At 40.8% G+C, this 27,777-nt stretch overlaps 7 protein-coding genes across 7 annotated transcripts; 3 read left to right on the top strand and 4 right to left on the bottom strand.

Annotated features, from left to right (window-relative positions):
* Positions 1 to 2,521: 2,521 nt before the first annotated feature.
* Positions 2,522 to 3,950, top strand: KVR01_007932 (uncharacterized protein). Its single transcript, XM_044789679.1, has 2 exons — positions 2,522 to 3,346; positions 3,423 to 3,950. The coding sequence occupies exons 1-2, from the start codon at positions 2,842 to 2,844 to the stop codon at positions 3,476 to 3,478; spliced, it is 561 nt and encodes a 186-aa protein (XP_044642910.1). The 5' UTR covers positions 2,522 to 2,841; the 3' UTR covers positions 3,479 to 3,950.
* Positions 3,951 to 4,151: 201 nt separating this feature from the next.
* Positions 4,152 to 5,856, top strand: KVR01_008086 (uncharacterized protein; the record flags this gene model as incomplete). The annotated part of the gene is made up of 2 exons (XM_044789701.1): positions 4,152 to 4,350; positions 4,436 to 5,856. The coding sequence occupies 2 exons, from the start codon at positions 4,152 to 4,154 to the stop codon at positions 5,854 to 5,856; spliced, it is 1,620 nt and encodes a 539-aa protein (XP_044643064.1).
* A 489-nt stretch (positions 5,857 to 6,345) lies between these two features.
* KVR01_007831 (uncharacterized protein) lies at positions 6,346 to 8,553 on the bottom strand (the record flags this gene model as incomplete). The annotated part of the gene is made up of 2 exons (XM_044788346.1): positions 6,346 to 8,037; positions 8,101 to 8,553. 2 exons carry the CDS (start codon positions 8,551 to 8,553, stop codon positions 6,346 to 6,348), a joined length of 2,145 nt encoding a protein of 714 aa, XP_044642809.1.
* Positions 8,554 to 17,676: 9,123 nt separating this feature from the next.
* Positions 17,677 to 18,813, top strand: KVR01_008163 (uncharacterized protein; the record flags this gene model as incomplete). Its single annotated transcript, XM_044790664.1, has 2 exons — positions 17,677 to 18,228; positions 18,310 to 18,813. The coding sequence occupies exons 1-2, from the start codon at positions 17,710 to 17,712 to the stop codon at positions 18,811 to 18,813; spliced, it is 1,023 nt and encodes a 340-aa protein (XP_044643141.1). The 5' UTR covers positions 17,677 to 17,709.
* A 576-nt stretch (positions 18,814 to 19,389) lies between these two features.
* Positions 19,390 to 20,152, bottom strand: KVR01_008176 (uncharacterized protein; the record flags this gene model as incomplete). The annotated part of the gene is made up of 3 exons (XM_044792897.1): positions 19,390 to 19,639; positions 19,700 to 20,039; positions 20,104 to 20,152. The coding sequence occupies 3 exons, from the start codon at positions 20,150 to 20,152 to the stop codon at positions 19,390 to 19,392; spliced, it is 639 nt and encodes a 212-aa protein (XP_044643154.1).
* A 2,840-nt stretch (positions 20,153 to 22,992) lies between these two features.
* Positions 22,993 to 23,514, bottom strand: KVR01_008351 (uncharacterized protein; the record flags this gene model as incomplete). Its single annotated transcript, XM_044791686.1, has 2 exons — positions 22,993 to 23,040; positions 23,113 to 23,514. The coding sequence occupies 2 exons, from the start codon at positions 23,512 to 23,514 to the stop codon at positions 22,993 to 22,995; spliced, it is 450 nt and encodes a 149-aa protein (XP_044643329.1).
* A 261-nt stretch (positions 23,515 to 23,775) lies between these two features.
* Positions 23,776 to 25,383, bottom strand: KVR01_008149 (uncharacterized protein; the record flags this gene model as incomplete). The annotated part of the gene is made up of 1 exon (XM_044793010.1): positions 23,776 to 25,383. The coding sequence occupies one exon, from the start codon at positions 25,381 to 25,383 to the stop codon at positions 23,776 to 23,778; it is 1,608 nt and encodes a 535-aa protein (XP_044643127.1).
* Between the last annotated feature and the right edge of the window lie 2,394 nt (positions 25,384 to 27,777).

The raw sequence follows: 27,777 nt of genomic DNA, 5'->3' as shown, positions 1-27,777 counted from the left end.
TATAAAATATAGAATTAAACTTATATTTTTTAAGTTTATTAAAAATAAAAGTATTTATAATATTAAGTTAAAGGTCTTTTAAAAGAAATCTTTTATATTAAAAACTTTAAAAAGTTAAATTTATTAAATAAAATTATTATAAAAAACTTTTATAAATAGATTTTTATTAGTATAATAGGCCTTTATAAAGAGTTATATAATTAATATTAAAGGTTAATTATATTATCTTTATATTAATTTTAAAGGTTTAAAATTATTAAAAGGTTATTATTAAAAATATAAATTTATTAAAATAATAATTTTATTTATTTTATTAATATAGTAAAACCTATATTTTATTAAAATATATAATAATTAAATTAAGTCTCTAATTAATATAATTATTTTAAATAATATAGACTATTTTAATAATTTTAAGTTTAATATTATATTTTTATTTAATCTCTTTAAGTTATTATTTATAATTCTTATTAAATTATAAAAATAAATATATAAAGTATTAAAAGTTTATAAACTTAATATATTAATTAATAAACTTTTAAAATACTCTTTTAATTATAAATTTATTAATAAAAACTTATAATTAATAAGTACTTTTAAAAAAGGTTTATTAATAAATTAACTTTATTAAATATTATAAAGTATTAAATAAAAAATTAATTAAAAATAAAAAATTAATATAAAATAATAAAACTAATACTTATTAATATATTTTTAATTTAATTATAAATTAATTATATTAATAATAATAATATAAAAGAAAAGTATAATACTTACTATTAAGACTTTTAACTAATTTAAGAACTATTTACTTATAAATAATAATTATTAATAAATAAATATTATTACTATTTAATTTAATAAATAAAGTTCTCTTTCTATAATTATTATTATTATTAAAAGTAATTTAGTTTTATATAATTAAAGTATAAATATTTATTTTAAATTAAATAATAATTAAACTAATAATTACTTAAAAGTATATTTAATAACACTAAGGTTAATTATAATTATTTTTATTAAATATAAGGGTAAAATAAGGTTTTTTAATAAAAATAATTATTTTTATATATCTTACTTTATACCTATATATTAAAATACTAGAATTTATAAGGAATTTAAAGTCTAAAGGTATAGATAGTTAGGTTATTAATTAGAAGAATTAGCTATTAAAGGGCGCCTATAGAAGCGTGGTTTTAGCTGCCTGTAGGGCTTGCTTACGTAACTAACTATAGATCCACAGCCTTACGACGCACAGATAAGGCTAAGGGGTACCGTCTTGATGAGTAATGCTCTTATATAGTAGTATAATTTGATTAAAACTTGGTATTTGAATAGTGCCGCTGACTAGAAAGCCGATAAAGCAGTCGAAAGATTTGAAAGCCCGCGTTCACATCCTATCAAAACAGAGTCATAAAATACGAAGTGCATCTCTGCTCGCAACACTGGGACTTGGCACGTCCTGGGTGAGCATCAGGACCCATGCTGGAAGATTGGGCAAATTTGTGTTGGCTCATCCTATATGATTGACAGGCTTTGGCAAGCCATCACATGTATGCCCGCCCCATGCAAATTGCTAAATCACTAGCAGTAGCGATCTTGCTATATTACAGTACTTAGGTAGCTTATCTATCCAAGCTGAGGCCACGTGCCCATAGACGTGCTGTATTCTCTATATACTGTTTTGGTATCGTTCTCTTTTCTTTTTTCAAGGAAACCAAAAATCGCTGGGTCTTGAGCGTTTGCCACTGTATGATGGCGTCACATACGTTTTTTATTCATGGGGATCAGAAACGAAACCACCAACCGCTCTCTCATGCAGATACAAGCAACCGTCAAGAACTCTCGCTCAAGTGAACCTTGTGAAACGTAGTCTCAACTGTAACTCATTGTCGCTTCGGACCATTGAAGAGATCAAATATCCCCCCTTCCCACCCCTGAAAGCGGTTCAACGAGAGAGCTAAGAACATTTGAAGACTGTGACACCCAATCCCTTGTTATTGCGTCAACCGTCTACCTCAGGAGGTATGAGGTCTGCATCCGAGCCAAATTGAAGGGGGCAAATCCATCCAACACGCCTCACAAACTTGGATAGTAGACTTGGGTCCAGGTTTCCCATGACGGGCACTCTGGACCCCATGTTGGTGGAACATTTCAGGTGGGTGCGAATACCAAACCTCGGGAATGCGACAGTAAGCTGACGGTCAGTGGCCCTCGCGGTTTGGAATGCTCCGTCACTCACCGGTCTTGAGATCCTGCAAGGTCTGTCAAGACTCTCTCTGTATACTGTGTGCTGACCGGGACCACCTCAACATGCGTGGTAACCTGCCAAGCTGCATAAGGTTTGTGGAAGCCCCTGACCCAAGCGATATTGCAATCGTGACACAGCGTAGTGCTAGTCCGCATCAGACCGAGAGCTGAAGCATGCAGACAATAAAGCCTGCAAGATAATGGCGATTATCGTGAAGTCTGAGGAACAGCGGCGCGCCAGTTCCGGAGCAGCATTGATAGAACACGGTCAATTGAAGGGGCCGGTCGCAGTGATTTGAGCGGCGATCGGCGTACAATAGCACTGCGACGCTGCCGGTGAATCCTTCCCTGCACCCGAAAGAGAAGGTCCAGATTTGAGACTAGCATCTCACTGCAGATCCATTAGATGCGTGGACTCGTATCAGGTCTTGGCAATAGCACCCCGGTGGCATCGTGTGCGATCCTTCGGGCTGAAGCTCCCCCATAAATGCCCAGGTGCCCACGGCTCGGGCACGCCTTGATGGCCTCGAAGGTATTCAAAAAAGCATAGCAGATCTTAAAAAGGACCCCGTCTGTCTTCCACAGCACAGAATGCTGCTACCAGTGAGCGTTGTGCTCTCCTCGGCCATGGCCGCCACTGCGTGTGTCATTCCGGACGAGCCACTGTCCAACAACATTCCAGAAGGCTTTGCGATCCAACTGCAGAACTCGTCCTTCCCGGATATTCACAACCACTTCCTCAACATCTGGGACTGGGGCCAAGGTGACCAGCATCTTTTCGTCAGCCCCGCCGGCAACTCGACCAACGAGCTGACGCTGGTGGACGGGGTTATTACGCTGCCGTGGAGTCCACCGCGGCGTGCCTGCATCAATGGAGAGTACGAGGTCAAGGACAATACGACCAAGATCTTTATGACGGACCGCAGTGACCCCCGTGCCATCTTCAATGTCGCGTACGGCTGCAACCCCGACACGGACGCGCTGCAGACGGAGCTCCACATTGCCTCCCGAGGTGACCTGGCCCAAGGGGGCACTGTCGGCGTGCGGCCATTCAACTTCATGTACGACTTCCGTTGGATTCCGGAAGGGACCACAGGTGAGATTGTCCTTGCGATGTACAGCCCGGGTTGTGATGGGAGTCTAGCCTGCTCATTTTCTGCCGCTTCACCTAGCTTATGACCCTGATCGCCCGTTTACAAAGGTGACTCTTGTGGTGGTTCATCCTTGATGGCGGACAAGGGCTAGGGGAGGCCAGGGATGGAAGCCTCCTTGCTGGATGATGTGGAGAGGAGTGTCTCACGGACGCGAGGTGGCTGGTAAGAACCCTGGAAGCTCTTTTATAAATGCCCCATGGCGATAAACGGTGGTTCAGTGATGGAAAGTGTCATTTCTAAGGTGCCCTCAGGTGGATGGATGGTGCTGACCGCCATTGTATGTTTTTTAAACGCCGGGTCTGTATGTCTTCGTACGTATAGGGAATAGTGCAACCACTGCACCAGGACCGAGCGGTGATAAGAGTGAGGCCGAATTAAGATGTGGCCCAAGCGCCTTGGCATGCTCGCTGCATGTGGTCTTGTACGCCCGTCTCCATTCCCAGGTACCTAGGTACCTACCTACCTAGGTACCCAGGCAGGTAACTAACCTAGGTACTTAGTAGGTACCTTAGGTAGGCAGGTAGTCAAAATACGGCCTGGTTGCTCACTCAGGGCCCTGGGTCGGCGCTGCTCTCACCTCACGAGCCCCTCACCAGCCTCTCCCAAAACAACTAAACAACACCATTCGGCCCAGGCCTAGGCTTGTCTTTGCCAGATCCTGTTGCTTCCAGGGGCCCAAGATGTGGTAGCACACGGCCATGACCCAACAGCCGACCATGAATCCAGCCCATCGGATATATCTCTAAGATGCCGGGTGAACGATCAAACACGAATACCCCGTTGGGCAACGCCAACACCACCACCACGGCCCAGGCCCAGGCCCACTCCCCCTCCCCCATCCAGCTCATCTCCAAGATCCCCTACATCCTGCCTCACGAGCGCGTCTTCCCAATCCAGATCGGCTCCGAGCTGTACAAGCTCTCGGGCGCCTCGCTCTCATCCGACGGTATGTATGTCTCGGGGCATTCCTGGGGCACTCATGGTGTGCCGTGCTCCCCAGGGCTGAGTACTTAAGTACTGACCCTGCGCAGCACCATCCTACTTCTCCCAATACTTCCTCTGCCAGATCAAGCAGGCCGAAGACGCCGGCCAGGACATAGCCAGCGCCATCCGCACCCTCTACATCGACCGGGACCCCGCCACCTTCAAGGACATCGCCCTCCACCTGCAGGGCTACCACGTCCAGCCCCGCGATGGGACGCACTTTGTGCGCCTGTTCGCCGACGCCCAGTTCTACTCCCTGCCCAAGCTCATCTCCCAGCTCTACGAGGAGTCCATCTTCATCTCCATCGGCCACCGCGAGTTCCAGATCCCCCGCGACTCCTTCTCCGAGCCCGGCAACTCGCCAAACTTCTTCAGCCTCGGCTTCGCCATCTTCTTCAGCAACCCCTCGGCTGACCTGTTCCCCGGCCTGGACCGCGAGGGCCTGATCCGGCCCCCCAGCATCCTGCCCCCCAGCGTCCCCAACCGCAGCGCCGACACCTTCGCCGAGCTGCTGCACCTGCTGAGGGGCTACCCTGTCGACATCCGCTCCGAGGCCCACCGCGCCGCCCTGCTCCGCGACTGCCGCTACTTCAACTTCAAGGGCGTCGAGCAGCGCCTCATCCCCCACTCCATCACCTTCAACCAGTCTCGTGGCAGGGACGAGATAGCCCTGCGCCTCGAGGATATCCTCAAGTCGGGCATATCCGTCCTGCCCGAGCGCGTCGACATCGCCGCCAGGGAGAGGGACAACTTCCTCGGCTGGGTCAACTATGCCCGCCCCTTTGTCGACAGCAGCCAGCGGCCCTTGGAGCTGGTCCTCGAGATCGGCGGCGACTGCACCCGCCTGCACTTTGACAAGGACGGCCCCGCCGGCGGCACCCGGCTGGAATTCTTCCGTGAGGTCCGCACCCGCGTCACCAAGCTCTTCGAGGTCATCGCCTCCAAGCTCAACCTCCCGCCCACCACGCAGCCCCTGGGCCTGCTGATGGCGAGCGGCGGCGCGTCCAGCCAGCCTGCCACACCGGGCAACACCCCGCTCAGCGACGACCTGGTCAAGTGTGTCCTCGAGTCTGAGACGGCCATCACCCTGGATGGAGAGAGGTACACCGCCCACATCCCCAGCATGGTCGACCCTGCAGACGAGATTCTTGACGGCGCCGGCAACATGTCGGCGCCGTCGAGCGCCGGCCCAGCAAACATGGACTCGCCGGCCAGCTTTGCTGGCCTGTCCTTGAACCCCCCGAGGAAACGCAGGCGAGTCGCCGATGGCAGCGCCGTGGGGCCGGACGGGGGCGCAGGCGTGCCAAGCAGGGGCTTCTGGGTTGTGCGCACCGGCCAGTGGAGGTTGCGCATACAGGCTGCCAAGAACGGCCGGAGCGCCGTGGAATGCGTGCTTATAGCGGTGAAACTGGACGCCATGAGCGGCGAGCACGCGAGGAACGAGGCGAGGGGTTTCTTGAAAGGATAGTCGAGGCCGGCAGCTCATTCCGTGAGGGACGACAGCGGGTCGCTGTCGATCCAAGTAGCACGTGTTAATAGCAGGACCGTCGGGCCGACTTATTTGTCTACGAATTGGGGTGAGTTTTATCACCATTTATACAATTAGTATACTTGGACTCTGCTGGTGAAGTAGATATCAACCAGCATTGAATTATACTTTTGCCCTCCAACAAGTCCAACGCCGGGAAGAGGGGCTGAAAATAGATAAATCAAGCAACAAGCCCTCGCAGAAACCTCGCTTTGACCGCGTTCAAAACCAGAAATCGTATCTCATGATCGTTACCAGCCCTTTCAACGCCATGGAGATGCCGCGAGGCAGACAGGTTGGGACCCGCCATAAATAATTTTACACAAGGATCAAGGTCCCAGCAGTCTTGCTGTCGTGAATAACAACCCCCCCCCCCAACCCACCCCCGGGGGGGGGGAGGACAATTCACATCCCTAGCCGGCTCGAGCCTCACGAGCCAATCCGTCCCTTCCGGCCGGCAGGTGCGCTCACGTCCCTCCTATCGCCCCTGGCGCCCCTGATCATCCCCTTGTACGGCGTTGCAGTACCTGCATTACCGCTCTTAGCCCGTCCCCTTCGCTCCCTGATCTTCGCCAAGGCCTGCTCCCTCGTCATCGTAGGGGTCAGGGCGGGGTTGTTGACGTCCCAGGTCGGTACCTCGTTGTCGTCTACCCTGCCACGGGAAGGGGTCCTTTGCAATGCGAGCAGCTTCTTGGCCATGCTCGGGTCCGAATTCTCCTCACGCAGAGGGACAGACGTGGTCGTGGTTGTATAGAAAGACTGCGCAGTGAGAGGACGGGAGTCATAGGATGTCTTGAAGCTGGGCGCAACCGCAGATATTTCGACGTTCGGGTCTTGAGGGCCCAGGGGCAAGCGACGGAGTTGCGTTTGGCGATTGTCGACGTGCGCGGTGGCCTCGGTTCGTTGGAAAGCGCTCGAGGCCATTTCTCTAGCCCTCTCGGGCTTGCCGAGTGGCTGCGCGGCTGACGTGTTCGGCATCGCTGGAAGCTTGAACTGCGACGGCGGTTGCTGGTGGTGGGGTGCATCCAAGAGAGATACAAGTGATGCCCGCTCTTGCCCGACTATCGCGAAGGAAGGCGGCTCGACAGAAGGCGTGCGCGCGTACCGCTCAGGCACCGTGCTCTGCTCGACATGTGGGGGCGCGTCCTCCATAGTCTTGTCATGCGGCTCTGCACCGGCCAGTCCCGGCGCGGTCCCTCTCTCCTGCTCCTCTGCCTTCTCCATAGCGTCCGCCTCCTCCATGCTCACTGTGCGAAAGGTTCCCAAATCAGGCAGGAAGATGGTGGCTCTTCTGCTCCCGTCTTCACCGCTCCGGCTGGTCTTCTTTGTTGGCTGCTTTACGGCATGAGCAGATGTCTTACTTGGTGGAGGGATAGTAGTCGCTTTCTCACTAAGAATCATGCGGTCTGACGGGTCGGCCAGAGGGGGCAGGGGCTCGGCGGCAGCTCGCTTCTGCCGCTTTGGAGACAGCAAGCCCATCATGCTGGACCGTGGCCGCTTCTTCATGCAAGAGCATGCGCGCAGACTGCATTCGGCCTCGAGATACTCGACTTGGTCTGCGGCTCGGTCGGCTCGCTGCTTCTCCCACTGCCAGAGGCGCGTGAGCTCCTCAATCTCCATCTCGCTAGCCGCCGAAGATTTGACGTCGACGAGTGAAAGCGACACGGCACGGGAGTCGCTGGGTTTCCTTGGGCTTGCGAACTCGTCATCCTCATCATCCTGGCTAGCCGGCGGCAGCGGAAGCCTGCCCTCGGAGGCGATCCTCGCCACGTCCTCTTCCGTTTTTGCCAGGGTCTTGAAGGCGTCACGCTCCTGCTCGACAAGTTTGACACGCTCGACGGCCTGGTCCAGCTCTGTGCGGATCTTTTCGAGCTGTTCCTGCAGGCCGACCTGGTGGTATCTGGCCTGGAAGGCCTCTTGTTCACGGGCGGAGCTGCGCTCCTTTTCTCTCTCAAGAGATGCCTCTGCCGACTTTTGGGCCGCGCGGGCGGCATTGAGCTGCTCCTGCAAGTCGACAATGGCGGACTGGCTCTTGAATGTCTCCTTGCGCATCCGCCGTATCTCCTTCTCCCATAGGGTCTGTGTGTGGGCGTGTGTTTCCTTGGTGCGACCATAGTTCTCCTGTGGTAAGTCATGTACATCAGCGACCCTGCATGTCTAGGATCTGTGGGAATTGTCACGTACCATGACCGTCTCCAATCTCTCGCCGACCTTCCTCTCCCTGTGTCTCCCCTCCTCGAGCTCCTTCTTGAGGGAGCGTATCTCATCCTTGTACTTGTGTATGTCATCTCTATACTTTCGCACCTCGGCCTCGGCCTCCTCGCGGCCGAGGACGGCGCGCTTCAGGGCCGCATCGGCGCTCTTGCGCTCAAGATGTTTGCTCTGCGACGCGAGGGTGTTGAACTGGTTGATCTTATCACTGACTGAGCTGTCGCGCGAGTGTCCCTTTTTGCCAGGGGAGCCGAGGCTGTTGATCGAGAGCCGGTGCTCAGAGGCCATCTGCATGTTGAGGCGTTCCGAAGAGACAGGGTCAAAGGGCGCCATGTTGTCTGCGGCGATGGTGGAGGCTCGTTTGGACGGAGACGGAGTGCTTGGTGCAGGCGTGCATGAGCCGTCGCGAGTGGCCGGACGCTCCATGATGTCTGCTTACTAGAGACTGGCTGCGAGGAGAAACCAAGGAGCCGGCGATGAGTACTGTGGCATTCGTTGCCGCGGTGAAAAAGGCAACGGCGAGGGGCCAGTCAGGTGGCGTGTGGTGTGAGATCCGGGTCCGGTAGGGATGGGTGGTGGTCATGCGAATGATCGCAGCGGTGTTGTGAATGAAGGTGCAAGATGAGGGATGGAATGGTCCCTAGCTGGGCTTGCATTGTGGTTTGGCGCCGAATTCCACCGTGTTGACCAGTTGTCTGTAGTAGCCGACTGTTGTCCCAGCAACAATGAGCTCCAGCCACTCAGGGGAGTAGGTCTTGCTTTGCATCCACCTCGGAAGGTGGGGAACCCCATGCAACAGGTCACCCTTTTAGCACCACCTGGACTATTAGGAAGAAACGGTACCAGAACGGTACACGAGCCCCTATAGAATATTCTTAAAAAATCCTTAGCCTCTAGCTTATTAAATAAAAACTTAAACAAAATAAAAAATAAATATACCCCCTTTACTTACTTTACACTTCTTAACAACTTGGCTTAAATATAATAATTAAACGCCAAGCACTATTATATTAATAGCCTTATTTTAAACTTTAAATTTTAGGCTATTATCCTTTTTTAATAAAATTTTACTTTTTAAATTATTATTAATAATACTAATATATTTATACCTATTATTAAATAGCTTTAAAATTAACTAATATAAAAATCTATTAACTTTAAGCTTAATAATTACTTTACTTTTACCTATTATTAAAATTTGCCTATATTATAAAAATTTATAATATTAATCTTAAATATACCTATTTACTTTAACTTTTTTTTAATAAATAAAATTTAATTTTTAAAAAAAAAATTTAATAGCTATTAAATTAATTAATAAAATAAAAAAGCCTTTTTAATTTTTTGGCGGCTTAGTAAAGGCTTCTATTAACTAGGTTTTAAATTATATTTAAATAAAATACAACTTCCTTTATTATTAATTTGCCACTTTTCTTTAATATTTTATTATTATTAACTATTTATAAACTATTAATATATTAATAAATATTAAATTTGCTATATTTTAAAATCTTTATTAGTAATATTTTTTAAATTTACTTTTAATTACTTATTATTAAAATATTATTTAAAAAAATAACTTTTATTTTATAAATAATAAATTTGCCTTAATATATTTTATTATTAATAAAAATTCTAATATAACTCCTTATTATTAAAATATTATAATTTTATTTATATAAGCTATAATAAATAATTAATAGGCCTAAAACTAAAATTTTATAATAATAATAGTTTAAGCTATAATAAATTTTTTATTTTATAAATTTATTTTTAATTTTATTATAAATTAATAAAAATAATAGCCATTTATTTTTATTTAGCTAATATTAAATATTTTTATTTATAAAAGGGCTTTAATTTTAATATTTAATTTAATAAAAAATTATAAAATATTTTAATATATTTTATTTTATTAAGCATTTTAAATATTTAAAATAAATTTATTTTATAAATAATATTTATTAAATATAATTATAATATTTTTAAAAATACTTTAAAATAGCACTTTTATATTTTAATAAAAATAATTATATTATATTTAAAATAATAAATATTAAAAATATTTATAATAAACTTAAAGCTTATTTTATAAAGTTTTATTTAAATATAATAGCTTTTTAAAATAAAATATCTTTTATTATAAAATATTATTAATAAAAAATATTATTTTCTTTTTTAAATAATTATTTTAAACGTGAAATATTATAATATAAAATTTTTATTTAACTTATTATTATTTTTAAATTACTTACTTTAAAATTAAATTTAAAATTTCTAAACTTAATAAAATATAAAGCTTATAAACTTTTTAATTTTATTTATAATTATAAAAATATAATTACTAATTTAGCTAAATAGTACTTTTTATTTTTTAATTTATTATTTATATTTAATAACCCATTTTTATTTATAAAAGTAAATTATTTATTTTCTATATTTTATAATATTTGCTTATATAATTTTAATATTAGCAATTATAATAGCGCTTTTAGGCATAGCTATTTTAATTTTTTATAATTTAGCTATTTATATATTATTAATTTAATTTAATATTTAAATTAATTTTAATATTTATTTTAATTTTAACCTTTAAATTAATTTTAATTTTTAAATTATTTAGCTAAATAAAATTAAATATAAAATATTAAATATAATTAATTATAAATATTATTAAATTAATATATAACTTGGCGCTAATAGTAAAACAAATAATAATAATAAGTATTTTAATAATAATTAAATATTTTATAATTACCCTTTATATTAAAAGTTAATATTTTTATTTTATAAGTTTAATATAATAAAAGAAAAATTTATAAAATTAGTAAAATTAATATTAATAAATATATTATAATAAGTTTATTAATTATATAAAGCCGCTTAATATATTTGCCTATTAATAATCCTTTTTAAAGATTTTTAATAAAAATTTTTATAAAAGCCACCTTTACAACTTTTAATTACCTTTTAAAAGCTTTTAAATAATAAATAATATAAATATTAAAATATTAAGTTTTTAAAATTATAACCTTATTACTATTAATATACTATTATTATTAATAATACTTTAATAATTATAATATATTAATAAATTATATTTATATTTTTATTTTTAATAGCTTTAATTAAAAAATAAAAAAATAGGTTACTTATAATATAAAGGAAATAGTAGAATTACTATTATTTTTATAAAATTTATAAAATAACTTATACTTTAATAGTATATTTTTAAACGTATTAAATGGGTTAGTGGGAAAGTTATAAATAAAAAACTAATTAGCCCTAATATTATTATAAATGCTATTAGGGGCATAAAAGTTATTAAATTCCTAGTAAGAATAAATTTAAAACTAAATATAAAATTTAATTTTCTTTTTAAACTTATTTTTATTTTTTATTTACCTTTTAAATAATAATATATTAAATATTTATAAAATATTAGGTGTAATTATATTATAGCTAATAAAAATAGCTATTATAAAATTACCTAAAATTAAACTTTATAAATAAATATTTTTATTATATTTATATAAAATTAAAACAAATATTTATAAAACTTTTAATTATATAATTATACCTTTATAATTTTTAAGTATATATATTAATTATAAAATTATAATAATTACTTTTTTATTTATAAAGTTTTATTATTAATAACCTTTATATAAATATATTCCTTAAAATAAATATTATAAAACTTAAAGGCTTTAATATTTTATTTTAAAATTATATATTAATATTAATTTATATTATATTTATATTTTAGTAAAATTAAAAAGTAAACCTGCCCTATAAAGCTAAAGTTTTTACCTTTATAAAAATTATTATTTTACTTTATTTTATAATTTAGCTATTTATTTAATATAAACTATACTTAAATAAAATATAAAATTTAATTTTATATTTACTTTTTAATATATTAGCGCTTTTACACTTTTATAAATATTTATCTTATTTTTATTATTATTTAAAATAAATAAAATAATTTAATTATAATTCCTAATAATATATTTATAAAATATTTTTATTTTATAAACCTATAATATTGCATTTATTTTATATAAAATAATATTAATACTATTTTACCGCCTTTTATAATTATTTAAAATTAATTTAAAAGGCACCTATTTATATAAGCAATTTTTCAATCTATTTAACTATTAATACAAATATTTTTTTTAATTTTAACCCAAAAAATAAATATAAGCTTTCTTAGTTTTTTAATAAAAACGCAAATATATTTATTAATAATAATTTTATAAATATTTTAAAAAAAAAATAACTTAAAGTTTATTTGCAAAATAACTAGTAAAACCTAATTTTAAAAATATTATATTTACCTTATAATATTAAAGAATATAAAAGTAGTAAATAACATTTTTATAAAATTTTAAATTACTAAAAATTAAAAAATAAAGTAATTTATTTTTTTTTTATTCCTTATTTTTATTATTTAGTAGTTAATATTAAATAGCACCTAAAAAAAATAAATAATTATTAATATTTAAGGCCTTAATAAAATGGCCCTTATAAACGCCTATTTTATAAAAAACTAAAATAATATTCTTGCCAAAATTATAAATATAAAATATATTATAATACTTAATATTATAGCCTTTTTTACTAATAGCAACTATATTTAAAATTAAAATAAATATTTATTATAATAACTATTTAAAGATAATTTATTTTTAAATATATAATTATAAAATATTATAACAACCTAGCCTATATTTAATAATAAATAAATCATCTTTTAACAATATAAAAGGAAAGTATACTTAAATAATATTATTATTTTAACTAATAATATATTTAAAAATTATTTATATAATATTAACTAAATTTGCAAAAATTAAAAATAAAATATTATTATAAATTTAAAAGTCTTTTTTATTACACCTATAAGTATTATACTTAGTAAATATATAAACTTTTAGTCTATTAACTATTAAAAGTAATTATATACTATTATAGCTTTTAAGTTTTTAAAGTTTTAAAGAACTTTAAATATTTTATTAGCCTTATTAAATATATATATTATAACATTTTACTTTTAATATAAAAATTAAACTATTAAAAGCTTAAAAATAAATCTCTTTTATTTAAATTTTACCAAAAACTATAAAAAATAGCTTAATAATAATAAATAAATTAAATTCTTTTATATTATTTAATAAATTAAAAACTTTCTTTAAAATAGTTAAATTAAACCTTTTAAAGTTTATATTTATTATACATTTTAATATAAAATAGCAGCTATTTATTAATTTTAATATATTTATATTAAAAATTAAAATTTAAATTTACTACATTAAAAATAATAATATTTTAAAATTAATAAAAATAATTATATTATTATATACCTTTTATAAACTTTAATTAAAATAATTACATACTTTAATTAAACTCTTTTAAATATAAAGTATTAATATTAAGTAACTAAAATAAAAATTTTTAATTATATTTAGGTTTTAAAAAATATAAATATTAAATTAAACTTTTAAATATTATTTAATATTATATATAAATTATTTTATAATTTTTAACCTTTTTAAGCAATTAAATATTATAAATTTAATAACTACTTTTATTAATAATAAAAAACTAATTTATACCTTAAAATATATAAGCAATTTTAAAATAAATTTTTTATATAAATTTAAATAAAAAAATATTATTTTAAATATATTATCACACTTACTATTCCCAAATAAAACTACCTTTAACACCCCAAATAAATTAAAAGTCCTACCTAATAATAAAAAAAAGCACTAAACTTTTACTATTAATACAACCATATAGTTGTCCCCATTTAATTAAAACTTATAAAATAAATAAATATATATTAAAGTATTTTTAAAATTTTAAAAGCACCTATAAAATAGGTATTATAAGAATCTATAATAATTTAAAATTTTTAATATAATTAATTAAAATAACACCTTAAATAAAAATAAAACTATTTTACCTTTTAAAGTTTATTTTAATTTTATTTAAAAATTTTTATAAAAACAAAATATTATATCTTTATATTCCTGCTTCTATATTATTAACATTTTAAAGCTTATATATTTAAAAGCTATTATAATTATACTTAACTTAATAAATTTCTTTGCCTATATTATATTAAATAATTATAATTAAAATTATAAAATTTACTTAATACTACTTATAATACCTTATTTTTAATATTTATTATTATAAAATATATAATAATTTATAACCTATATTTAGCCCACCTTATTTATACTATTAAATTATAATAAATTTCATTTTTAAACTACTTATTATAAAGTCAAACAAATTTAATATAATTCTATTAGTTATTTATAAATTCTTTAAAAATTATTATTTATTTTAAAAAGCAATATAAAAGCAATAAAATAGGCAACTAAACTCTTATAGTATTTACTTTATAGTAATTAAAATTATTTAAAAGTTATTTTAATAAACTAAAATTTAAAATTTTTATTAAAAGTTTAATTTATAATATAAAAACTTTTAAAATAAAGCTCCTATATATAATAATATATTACCCGCAAATAAATAAATAGTTTAAGCAAATAATATAAATAATTAAATTAGCATTATAATATTTTATTTATAGCTTAAATAATTCTAGCAAATAGTTAAAAGCCTTACTATAAATATAATTTAAATTTTATAATAGTAAATTTTAAGCTATTAGCTACTCTTTAAATAAAGTTATTAAAAGCTTTATACTAAATAATATACTTAATATTATTATAAATTAAATTTTATATTAATTTTTAAACCTTCCTAAAAGTTGCATTTAAATATATAATACTTTAATATTAGCAAATATAACCATTAAATAGTACTATAATTAGTAATATTTTATATAATTTTAATATTAAAAATAAAATATTTCTTTATTTATATAAAGGTTATAATATTTTATAAAATATTAAATAAAAATATAATTCTTAATATACGGGCCCTTTTAAAATTATTAAATAAATTAGCTATTTAATATATTAACTAAACTTTTATAAATATAAAAGCTTTAATATAATATAATTTTAGTTAATTATTTAAAACTATATTTTATAAACTTATTTAGGTAAAACATTTTTAGTATTAGTCTAATTTGCATAAAAACTATAAAAATAAATACTTAATAAACAAAGCCTATTAGCAAATAAAATAAAATACTTTATTAAATATATTAGTTTTAAATTTAAGTTTTAAAATAAAAACCTAATATAATTAGGTAATAAAACTTAAAATTATTTAATATATTTTATATAATTATATAAAAATTAATAACCTCTTATAATAATAACTATTTAAACTTTAAAAATAAAATAAAAAAATGGGCCCTATTTACTATTTTTATAATTTTTATGCTACTTAAGATTCTAAAATTTTTCTTTTAAATAATTTTTTTTTATTTAAATGCTATTAGCAAATAAATAATATTAAAGTTATTTAATATAAAATTAAATAAAATATTAAAAATATTAAAAGAAAAAAATTCCTTTATTATTAAATAATAACTTTATAATATTAAAAACACTAATATTAAAAAATAAAAGCTAATTAAAAATTATTTAGCTATTTAAAAATAAGCTTTTAATAAATATAAGCAGCCCTTACTAATTTAATAATTACCTTAAAAATATTAAAGCTATTACTTAATAAAATAATTAAGTTAGCTTTATAATTACTATAAAAACCTTTATAAGGTTATTAATAATATTAAAAAAAATAAAAAAATTATTAAAAAGTAATTTAGCCTAATAGCAAGCTTTTTTATTTTTATTTAATTTATATAAAAAAATTTAAATAGCTACCTTTTAAAATTAATTATTTATTATTAAAAAAAACAAATTAACTAGTACTTATATATTTATAATAAACTTACTAATATAGTTTTTTAAAAAAAGGCATATTTTTTTATATTTTATAATTTTAAAACAAATAACCCCACCTTAAAAGTAAAAGCCCTATTTACTTTAATTTATGGCCTTTTTAATATATTATTTTATAATATAATTATTTAAAATTTAAATATAAATTTAAATAATTTAAAAAATTTAAAAAAAAATATAAAATTAAATTTAAAAAAAAATAAAACTAAAAAGGAAAAAATAAAGTCCCTTTTAAAAAAGTTTATAAAATAAAAAATATTTACTAATATTAGTCCTAGCCCTAATAATAAAGCCCTAAAAACCCTAAAAATGGCGGTACCTAATAATAAAAATAACCTATTTATAAAGGGCTTTTTTTTAAAATAGCTACCTATACCTTATATTCTAGCTTTTTGCTAATTTTTTTTACCACTTAATTAAGGCACATTTTTATTAAATATAAGTGGTAAAATAAAGCTATTTATACTAATTATAAATTTTATTAATAAAAAAAGCTTTATTACTAGCATAAATTGTACTAATATTCCATTAAAAAAAATACGCAAAAAAAAATATAAAATATATAAAAAGGTAAATAAAAACTTTTTAAATAAAATTAAATAAATAATAGCCAAGGCCAAAAAATAAAAGAAAAAAATTAAAGCCCTTAACTTGCTTTTTTATACTATTAAAATAAATCTTTTTATTATAAAATAAACTTTTAATAAATAAAAAAAAAATATTAAAAATTTTAAAAAAATAATTGCATTAAAAAAAGTTCTTTTTAATTATAAAATTATTAAATTAAACTAAACTTTTAAAGGTATAATATTTTATAAATTATATTTTTAAATTCTTATAATATAAATATAAATTAAAGCTTAAAATTTATATAAATTTATTATAAAACTTTAATAATAAACTAAAAACTATTATATAAAATAAAAGTAAAAATAAAGTTATTAAATATAATAAAAAAATGCTATTAATAATAACTAGGCAAAAAAATTAAAAGCTAAATTAAATAACTTAAACCCTAAATAATACTTTTTATAAGGCGCTTTAAACCTTAAATAATAAATATTTATAATATAAAATATTTAAATACTTTATATTATTATATTTATAGCCTTAAAGCTTTTAGTATTTAACTAATAAAATTTTATTATATTTATAACTTTAAAGCTTTTAATATTTATAATTTTAAGGCTTTTAATATTTATAGCCTTAAAGTTTTTAATATTTATAGCTTTAAGGCTTTTAATATTTAATTAATAAAATTTTAATAATATTACGCCTCTATTATAAGTACTTTTAATTTTTAATATATAAATATTTTATTTTATATTACAATTAATAAAAAAAAATGGAAATAAAATTTAAATAAACGTTTTTAGCTAATAAAAGTGTTAACACTTTTTAAAAGGGGACAGGTTATTAAAAAGAAATAGTACTAAAATAATATACAAGCCCCTATAAAGTATTTTTAAGGAATTCTTGGCCTTTAGCTTGTTAGATAGAAACTTAAATAGAACGAGAAACAAATGCACCCCCTTCACTTACTTCGCACTCCCTGATATGGACCAACTTCTGGAAGACCAATCAGCTATAGTCTATTTCTAGTGGGGGCCACCCACCCCCAAATCCCACTCTAGGTACCTAGGACCAGGCAAGCTGCAGGTCAACCCTGCATACAGAGTACATGCCCGGACAATTTAGACTCGGTCTCGGGTTCACGGAAAGAGAACACGACATACTCCGTACCTCCTTCCTTGGCCGGCCCACGGAGCGCATGGCATGTGGTTTCCTGTCTCCGCCATCCAGTTCCTTCCTCTGCACTGCCACCTCGAATTCCGTCACCACATTACTGTATAAACACTATTTGTCGCCCTCACCTGCCCCCCCCCCAGCCATGGCAGCAGAAGCGGACCCTGCAGTTCGCCAACGGAGACTTGCAGCCGAGGCCGTCGATGCAGCCGCACAGGATGCCCAGCCTTCAAGTGACAATGGGGCCAACAAGAAGAGAAGCAAGAAGGGCAAGAGATTAGATGCGGATGGGGTCGAGTACGGGAACCCATGGGTCGACGTCCTGCGTGTCCTGTCCTTCCTGCTCTTCGTCTCCTGCGGCGCCAGCTATCTCGTCTCTGGCGGAGAGTCCTTCTTCTGGAGCATGAAAGTCCCGCCAAAGTACCTGCGCGTGGAGACATGGAAGGGTCTGCTTGTGCGTGAATACCCCGTTGGGCCCTCGGTGCTCTCCGGCCTCAGATTTGGTTGACTGACCGAGGAGGCTGCTTCCTCACAGAACGGACCCCGGTACATCACCCCCGAGGAGCTTGCCCTCCACGACGGCTCTGACCCCAGCAAGCCCATCTACCTTGCCATTAACGGCTCCGTCTACGACGTCACTGCCGGCTCACGTGTCTACGGTCCCGGTGGTTCCTACCACGTCTTTGCCGGCGTCGATGCCTCCCGCGGCTTCGTTACGGGCTGTTTCGCCGAGGACCGCACACCAGACATGCGCGGGGTGGAGGAAATGCACCTGCCGCTCGACGACCCAGAGGTGGACAGCCACTGGAGCAAATCCGAGCTAAAGAAACTCAAGGAGCAGGAGAAGCGCGAAGCCAACAAGAAGACTTATGACGCTCTGAAGCACTGGGTGGACTTTTTTGGCAACAGCCAGAAGTACTCGTTTGTCGGCTATGTCAAGAGAGAGGCGGACTGGCTCGACAAGCAACCCAAAAAAGAGCTATGTGAGCAGGCGAGAAAGGGCAGGAAGCCGAGGAAGATCCCCGAGGACAAGCAGTAAGCTCGGGGGGGGGCATGTATTTATGTTCAGATGTAGAGCCATGATGTCGTTTCTGAATCGACGGTAACTGGGCAGGACACATCATCGACGCACTATCTCTCGGTTCCATCTGGTGCATCGCAGCATGTAAGACCAGATCCCAAAAACTAGGGTCCACCGGGGTTGTCTCTAAGCGTTCTGGCCCAACTAGGAGAGCCCTGAGCACTAACCAGGCGATGTGGTACGCCCGCCCGCATCTGCATAGTGCCGGTCCCGACAGCAACGCATAACATCAAGGTTTCGAAGGAGCGGGACAGTCAAACACAGACGGACAAGCAGATGGGCAGTTACAGTTTGATCCAGTTTGGTCCAGTGTGTCAAGTACTGTGTGGATCCCACTTTGGGCGTGGGATCATCTCACATTTCGGTCGTGATATACTAGGCGAGTGAGACAAGGGAAAAGCAAGTCATCATCAAGATCTTTTTGTGATAATAATATCGTAGGTATTCCGTTACGCCCACCAGCCATTGTTTGATTACCGTTCATATGTGTGTGAGAAAAGAAAAGAAAAAGTCAACTAGTACATCGCCACCTGTTTACAGCAGCAACACGGCGGCAGCAACAGCAGCGAGACCAAGGCTGCCGCCGACCTTGACCATGGAGCCTGCGGCGGTGGCCTGGCCAGAGCCGGAGGGCGAGGCCCCAGAGCCCGACTCGGAGCCGGTGCCAGAGCCTGTGCCAGTTGTGCCGCCAGTAGTGGAGCCTCCGGAGGGGGCAGTGTTGGACGTCGCCTTGGCAGCGAGGGCCTTGAATTCAGTCAGGGAGCGCGAGGCGTTGGCGGCAGTGCTGTAAAGGCAGGTTTATTAGCGACTCGAGAGCACAAATCTGGCACGTACAGCAACTCACTTCTCGTTGATGACCATGACCATGCCGTTCTGGCAGTGCTTGCCCTGGGCGCAGTATAACCAGATGGGCTTGGAGTCGTTGATCATGACGGTATAGGTGGGGATCATGCCCGACTGCTGGGACGCGGCGGCAGGTTGATAGCCAGAGTGGAAGCCGGTGACATTGGACATGATGGAGCTGATGGGGGTGCAGGGCTGGTCGAACGTCGACTGGGTCACGGTGTGGTTGCCAGCGACGAACTGGAACTGCACCATCTCGCCCGCGCTTGCCTTGATGTTGTCTGGCGTGTACACGAGGGAGTTGTTGGCGGTGGAAACGGTCACGACCTGGACCTTTTGTGCTGTGGTGGGAAGGCGTTAGTCACACGGCTCGGGTGTGGGATGCAACACACGGGGACGACGTACCCGAGGCGACGCCGGCCATGACGGCAAGAGCTGCTGTTGTGAACTGCATCTTGAGTGCGGTGGTGCGGTTGTTGTTTTGGGGGTGGGGGTTGGTGTGATAGTAGTAGTGTTGGTATTATCAAGCGTATTAAAACTGAGCGGCTCGCGCTGTTGTTGGACGGTAGGACTGGCCTGTTCGTCGTGTGAAGAAGTGAATTACGTCGTGGTAAAAGAAAGGAAACAGTCGGTTCAACTTCTCGCCAGATTGTGTGGATGGAGAAGAGGAGCCCGAGAAGCAGAGAAGGAGAAGATGGGGTGCGTGAATATAAGAGGAGACATGTAGATGCAGGACACACTACAGTAGAGGCAGGACACACTGGATGCACGACGATGCCCTGGTTGCTTGATCGACGCAGCCGTACCCCTGCCAGGCTGTGCGGTGCACCGGTGCCGCTGCTGGCGGAGGGACGGGAAAAGCCAAGTCTGAAGACAGGACGAGATGAGACAAGGACAAGGCTCCAAGGAGAGGCGTGAGAGAAGGGGGATCTTGAAACGGGAGTCGTTGTTTTGGTGAGCCCTGCCCGCCCACCGAGACCAGTTGTTAGACCCCGGCGGTTACACGTATTGTCGAGGCCTGGGCTTGTGCGCAGCTCCGGACGACTTGAGCTTGCTGGATGAATCCACGGCACGCCTGCACGCCTGCACGCCTGCTCGTCACCTCAGCCGTCTCACATTGCGCCGGCCTGACCTACGGCGAGCCGCAGGACCCACTTGCGCCCGGCGGCAGCTTGGGCCCCAACGGCAACGACAGGGTCATCTTCAAGGCAGTCTGGCAGTCTGGCAGTCTGGCAGTCTGGCAGTCTGGGTGGGTTCCTGTCACCGGAAGCGAGTTTCTTCCGGGTGGCTCGTGATGATCCTGGAGCACCGAGCCATTGACAAAGCCGTGGATCTAATCTTGGGGGCCGTGGCTGCTGCAACCGCCAACCCATTCAGCCATTGCAGGCCGGCTGGCCGGCTGATCATTATTCATCGCATGGCTCCGCCTGTGGCGCTGGTCCGATCTCTCGGCTGGGGGGCGGCAGCGCATTGGATTCGGCGGCACTGGGGTCGACGTGATGAGCTGAACCAGCGACCGGACGACGTTGGAACCGCGGCCTGGATAGAGGGTTGCAGCAGGGGCGGCCCCTGTCGAGCCGCCAGGAGCCGCACGGATGCGGCAGCCTGCGACACCTCCGAGACTGCAGACGGTTTCAAGCAACGTCCAGGGCCGACCTCACTGCCTCACTGCCTCACTGCCTCACTGCCTCAGCGACGGCTTCCGGTGGTGGCTGGACATTTCCCTTGCAAACGCCGACTCCTCCTTGGCCGGGCCTGACAAGCTGGCAGGGCTGCAGGGCTGGCGCCGCCCGGCAACAGCACTCTCCTGAGCCTCCATGAGTCGCCCCCTGACATGCCCCTTGGTATGGTTCGTGATACGTGCCAATGCAAGCCTGCCCCTCCGGAACCACGGCCAAGCCTTGATGTGCAGATAGCCTCTGTGTTGATGATCAAAGATCACCGCCACCCCTCTCCCCACGCCTTCGTGTTTTGAAACAACGTCAAGTCTCCCCCAGCACTCTGGTTGCGATCCTTCAGCCATTCTACCCGGGCTGCCTGGCTGCCCGGTTGGGCTCTGCGAGTTTGGCTGGTGTGATTGATGTCTCCGACAATGACACCTCGTGTGGCCAGTCCTAAACTTGAGATGAAAGTCCCAAGAGGTTCGGCCAAGGCTTGTCACCCAGACGAGACTCGACGGGATGCAGATCTGCAAACAATTCATGTCTTCTTCCTTTTTTTTTCACGCGAGCGTCAAGAGGCATACCAGAACTCCGTGTTTCGTTTCAGCACGGCTCCGTCACAGCAATGTCGCCATCATCAGTCACAGGAACGCGGGCATACCACTGCCATCTCCGCGCATAACAGAGTTGCATTGTGCTGGTGTTCTACGGACCGTGTATACCCTGAATCGCCGCCTTCCCTCTAAACGAGATTGGATTGTTGGCTTAATATCACTCGATAGATCTGACCGAGACGTATTCGTCCGACAACATGAGGCCAAACACGGGCTGCGTAATGGGGCAGAAGTAGCCGCACGATGCGTCTTAAGCGTCAGAACAGTGCATTGGGGCAACAGCCCATCGGCGGACCGGCATGGCCACCCATTGGATCATATCTTCTGACGACCTCCAAGCAACCGAGCTCGGTCTCGTTACCCCAATCTGCCCGGACCTGAGCCGATGTTTGAGGCTTGGCAACCGAACTTGGCCCGAATCTTCGGCGTTGCCGCACCATGAGAGGAACCGGGTGGCAGCAAGGGTAAAGATCGGCCAGTCACTTCGGCCAAGAGCGGTTGGGCTAGTAGACGACGGCACAGTCTGTTGCCAGTGAGTGCGACATCAGTCTCAGATGAGCCACGTCAGCTGATCAGGTCGCACCTGTCCGCTATCATGGGTAGGACATCTGATAGTTGAGCATGGGTGTCAGCGATCCATCGCACCCACTTTTGCCGGGCATCCTGTTGTCAGTTGGGACAGACATGGCTCACCACTGAGCAGTTTGGATTACATGCCTGCTTCCGGCGTAGCCTAATCCTAGTGTCGGCTGCCGTGTATCTTTCCGAGGCGAATGAGAGCCAGGACGATGGCGGCCAAATCTGAGCCATCCTGGCGAAATCGAGGTCGCTGGTGCGGTACGAAGGTTCGATACCGAGCTTCAAGGAGTCCGGTGACACCCCGCGATGAACGGCGTCGCTCCGCCGCAGAAGCGACGGCTGAACACGTGTGTGATTGCTGCTTTGCTTGAATGGCCGAAATGCCGTGAGCAACTGAGCTGCTGAGTGGTATGTCGTGTGCAACTGGGGCTGAGAGTCGGTCACAGGTCGAATAACAGTTGCGGCGCGATCTTCTCGAGATCCTCGACCTGTAATGGGGAAGCCCAGATTAGGTCTCCAGTCTTGCTTGCACATTCGCATCAATCGGTTGCCAGACCCACCTCCAAGAAACCGCCATCCCTCTCAGCCGCGGCGCGCGCAATAGCCTCCTTGACGAAAATGTCCATGTACTTGGCGAGGGCGTTGTTTGCATCTTTGGTGATCCGCGTGCCGTCCTTCTCGAAAAACTCGTGCAGGATGCGTGTCAGCAGCTCAGATGGGATAGTCTTCTCCGGCTCCTCGTTGTCGTCATCTTCATCATCATCCATGTCTTGATCGGTCTCCGTGGCCTCCTGGGATCCGTCGCGTCGCCGGCCCTCGGGAGACGGGCTGGGCTGGGCTCGCTTCGTCCCCTTGGCAGCCGCACTGTGCTTCTTAGTGGCAGCCGCTGATGGTGCAGCCTTATTCTTGGATCCGAGGGGACGGCCGCGAGAGACTCCAGCGGTGGACTGCTTCGGTGGCATTGTGTTCGAGGAATGTAGCGGTGCAAGGCGGTGGACGGGGCCAAGGGGACCTGACGCGACTCGAGAGACGCGCCGCACAAGATCTGGCCGAGGTCTTGGGAAAGTCGCTCGTGCTGTCACCCCTAACCCCCGAGCATGCCATTTGAGATGTACCTAGGTGCCTAGGCACTTGATTTTACTACACATATTTGCCTCAGGTGGCTCAAGTTCTTGCGATCAATGACAGTCCGGCGCGACTTTCTCCTCATTCATGCCAAACTGCTAGGCCACCGCCAGCTCATGGCTGTAGTTCACAAAGCTACTCGTCGGCCACCCATTGGTGGCGTCATACTCGGAAAGGGCAGTCGTGCCCTGCAGCACGTCATAAGCCTGCATGGCGGTGCCATTGCCCTTGAGTAGCGCGGCTATGCGCACGCCGCGCTCTTGCCCCTCGAACCAAGACCCCTGCAGAAACCCGTAGTACTGTGCCGAAGTGTGCTCGCCGGCAAACCACAGGGCTCCAACATTGGCCCGGAGATTCTGGTGTTTCTCCAGGGTCATGCCCACGGGCCAGTTGCTATAGCTTCCATGGGTCCATGGCTCTGTCGTCCACCGCGGGTACATGAAGTCGATGGGCTCGGGGATCTCGACCTCTGGAAACATCTTGCGCAGGACCTCGAGGCCTTCCCTCTTGGTCTGGTCATCGCTCTGCTTCTCAATGCGGTGGGACTCGTCATCCACCACAGTCGCGAATATAATGTTGCTTCCGGGGAGGAAGCCTTCGGTCGACAACGACTGCCATACCGGAAAGTAGCCTCTCTTCTCCGGATCGGCGTATAGGAAGAACTGCACATCCCCGGGCCAGAAGGTCGTGTTGAACTGGTAGAACACCTTGGTGTACGTGCCCATCTGGAATTGCTCGATGGACTCGCGCTTCCACAGCGGCAGCTGAGGCTCAAAGTCGACAATGTCATTCTGCAATACGCCCAAGGAGAAGGTACAGACCGCATGCTCGGCCGAGATGCACTCGCCGTCAGACAGGCGGACCGTGACCTCCGAGTCTGAGTGCTCGATGCGAGAGACCGTGGTGTTCAGGAGCAACCGCGGGTCGTTGCCTGACAGGTCCAGGAATGTCGATGCTTCCCCAACGAGCCACGCGTTGAAGCCTCGTGATTCTACCACGAAGTTGTTGTCTTCGCCGTACTGGTTAAAGGTGAGGTTGTCCCCCGTGATGCCGAACACGAGACTGCTCTGGTCCGGAGAATACGAAGCATCCCAGTCCCACTGCCACCATTCTGCCGCCGCCCTCTTCATGTCCTGCTTGGGCTTCCACCCTGCGAGGCTGAGTCCAGCACGCGCAGAGGTGTCTTGCAGATTCTCTGTGAGAATCGATCCCGCATACACTGCAGCGGCATCCCAGGAATCATCAAACTCGGCCAGGAGGTCGGAAAAGTCGCTTGTGCCGGTTTCGTCATATGTTAGGATAGAATCATAATCAGAGTACGTATTGGAGATGTTCCACTTCTTGGAAAACGTCCAGATTGGGTTCTCCGGTGCCGCCGTGTCTTTCGCTCCCAAGCCTTGGATCCAGTTTGCTCCGAGCTCAACGGTATACGATGTTCCGTCTGGCTTCGAGCCAAAGTTCGTGTGGGCTAGCCTCCCACCAATGTAATCGTTGCGGTCAACAATGAGGAAATCCGTGATAGAAGCGTTGGAAAGAGCTTGAGCCGCACTTATCCCGGCGACACCGGAGCCTAGGATGACGACCTTCGTTTTTCGACATGATCTTGCCTGATTACCATTGTGTTGCGCATTGAGTGGCGTAGCACATGCTGACGCTAATAATAGCACCCACGTTACAGCCTCAAATAAGCCAGCCAGGGAACGCATGTTAGATTTGGGTATTTGGCCCAGAACAGGTAACTATGCAGCGTCACAAACAAGGCTTGTTTTCAGATACATTTTGCATTGCGATTTTGACCACTTCGCAAGATTACCGCCCCCCCACCGATAAGGGAAATTGAGATCAATGGGGCTGCGATATGTCAGATACCGTAGCACTCGGCAAACAACAGCGCAACGTTAAAGATAATTGCAACAGTCTCCACTCTCTCCTTAAACTGCGGTGGGTATTTTTAGGGCTTGGGTTTTTCTCCTTCCCTCTTTTCTTTCGTAAACCCCACGTGCTAACGGCGGTAGAGGCAACATTCATAGCAATTTTATAAGATTCAAGCCCTCATAGGCGTGGTTACTGTCGTTCCCACCTAGTACACGTAAGTTTCAGGCAGTATCTGTCAGGGGGCCATGGGCTGATCGCCCGCAGGACCAACCAGTAGGTCCGTGCACTCTGCTTATCTTATCAGCCCAAGTGGCCTCCATACCTCTCGCGACATGGTATTCCAAGGTTGCAGCTTTGCTGCTTCCTCCCTACTATTCCTTAGGCAACCATAGCTTTAAATCAACAATTCCTCACAGACAATTTGAGCCTCTTTTGCCATCGGTTGTGAGGACCATCTCGCTGGTCCGGGTCGCATCCCAGGGGATGATTACTATTCTGGGTCCGACAAAGGGGAGTTGCCTCGAGGAAATCTGGGTTTCCAGGGACATCGACCTGAACGAGGAGGAGAAAAATAGATGAGCTTCGAAATATCGTCAACAGCGCACATGTGTCGAGCCTGTTGGAAACAGATACAACGAGAAGACGCAATTGTTTCAATGTTGTTGTACACTATATGTAGCACTTGAGAGTATCATGAATGAAGAACAGATCAACTGCAGGTCAACTGGTAAGTCTGCACTGCTTACCTAAGTAATGGTGCTTCCAGTTACCCAGAGAGCCCACGGAGCATGTTTGTGCCTGTCTAGAATCATCCGTTCTCGCACAGATTCACCGCCGTATTACTTCCTACCCTTGTCCGTACAGCATGAGACCAAGGCCACGTACGCAAGCAGAGTATTCTTATACTGTCACTGGCATTGCAATTTTTTCATAAAAAGAAAATGCCTATGTCTTTGAGCGTTGACTACGGTGTGAAGAGACCAGTTTATGTGCGTGGGGATTACAAACAACACCGTCCCGCTATATGGCCGCTGGTCTCGAATGCCCCTGGGTGCGCGAAATCATCCCACTTGTTTTCATAATGATGAATAAAGCTGGTGCATCTCTAAGCTCGCCCACCGCTTTTCATGTACGAACCGAGCCAACTGCCGCCAGAGGCGACTTGGTGTAGGCACAAGAAATATGCTTCGCAACTTGAAACAGCAGCTTGCGTCGTCAGTCAAGCTCTGCGGTATTTATACAAGCAGCTGAAGCCCAGTGGCTAAGCCTCTTGGCTGCACGGGACTGTGCTGGGCAATTTGGTGGTTATAGGCCGCCAGGCTTGTGTCTGGAGAGGCCGGCACTACCCGAAACCCATTAAAGTGGAAAAGACTTGCCCTGGCCGGCGCTCGAGTCACGTTAAGACGGCCAAGGGGTTGGTTAAATCGGTCGACCTCGACGATCAATGCCATCTTGTGCAAGGCCAAGCCTTACTTTGTAAGTTGCCGCAACCCGCATGAAACGCCAGGAATAGACATTGGAGTCCAGACTCCAGTGCGCGCTACCTGATCCACACCATGTCTTGGCTGCGATATCCAACATTAGCCAAACTAATTCCTGGGAAACTGGTATAAAGTAAGGTTTCCCCAGAAGGAAGCCAAATTATAGCCTCCATAACCTCACCCGGGCAAATATCCGACTGTTCATCCACACAATCACGTTTCAACACCCCCTACCACATAGCACCTACCAGCTGTATCAACTCAACAGCATCGAAAATGCAGACCTCGATCATGGCAACCATCCTTACGTTGGCTGTGGTAGCGACGGCCCAATTCGCCGGCCCTTGCACCAATGCCGCCTGCGGCACATCAAGACAGGTCTGCGGTCGAGGCCTTGTCTGCGTTGGGTTTCCCACCTTAGACCCAGCTACGCGTCAAGGCTGTACATGCAGTGGTAGGTGCTCGCCGTGCACAGTAACCGCAACGGCCATCGCTAATTCAAGCCTGCAAACAGAAGTCTAAGATGAGATTGGGACATCGATACTTGTGAAAGCAAACGGCTTGACCAAAGCTCGGGCAGTCTTATGCAAAAATATTCCACAATTTGATATAGCCTGAGACGCAACGTTGGCTGTCATTTGCATACTGGTTCTCGGAGGGCCCGATTAAGGCAGAACAACCAATAGTGGCGCATATTGGATGAACACAAACATCCAAGCCAACTACAGCACATGGGCGGCTGGG

Source organism: Diaporthe batatas, assembly GCF_019321695.1.
Source record: "Diaporthe batatas strain CRI 302-4 chromosome Unknown Contig00009, whole genome shotgun sequence".
NCBI lineage: Eukaryota > Fungi > Ascomycota > Sordariomycetes > Diaporthales > Diaporthaceae > Diaporthe > Diaporthe batatas.
This window is presented reverse-complemented; position numbering and strand designations above follow the sequence as displayed.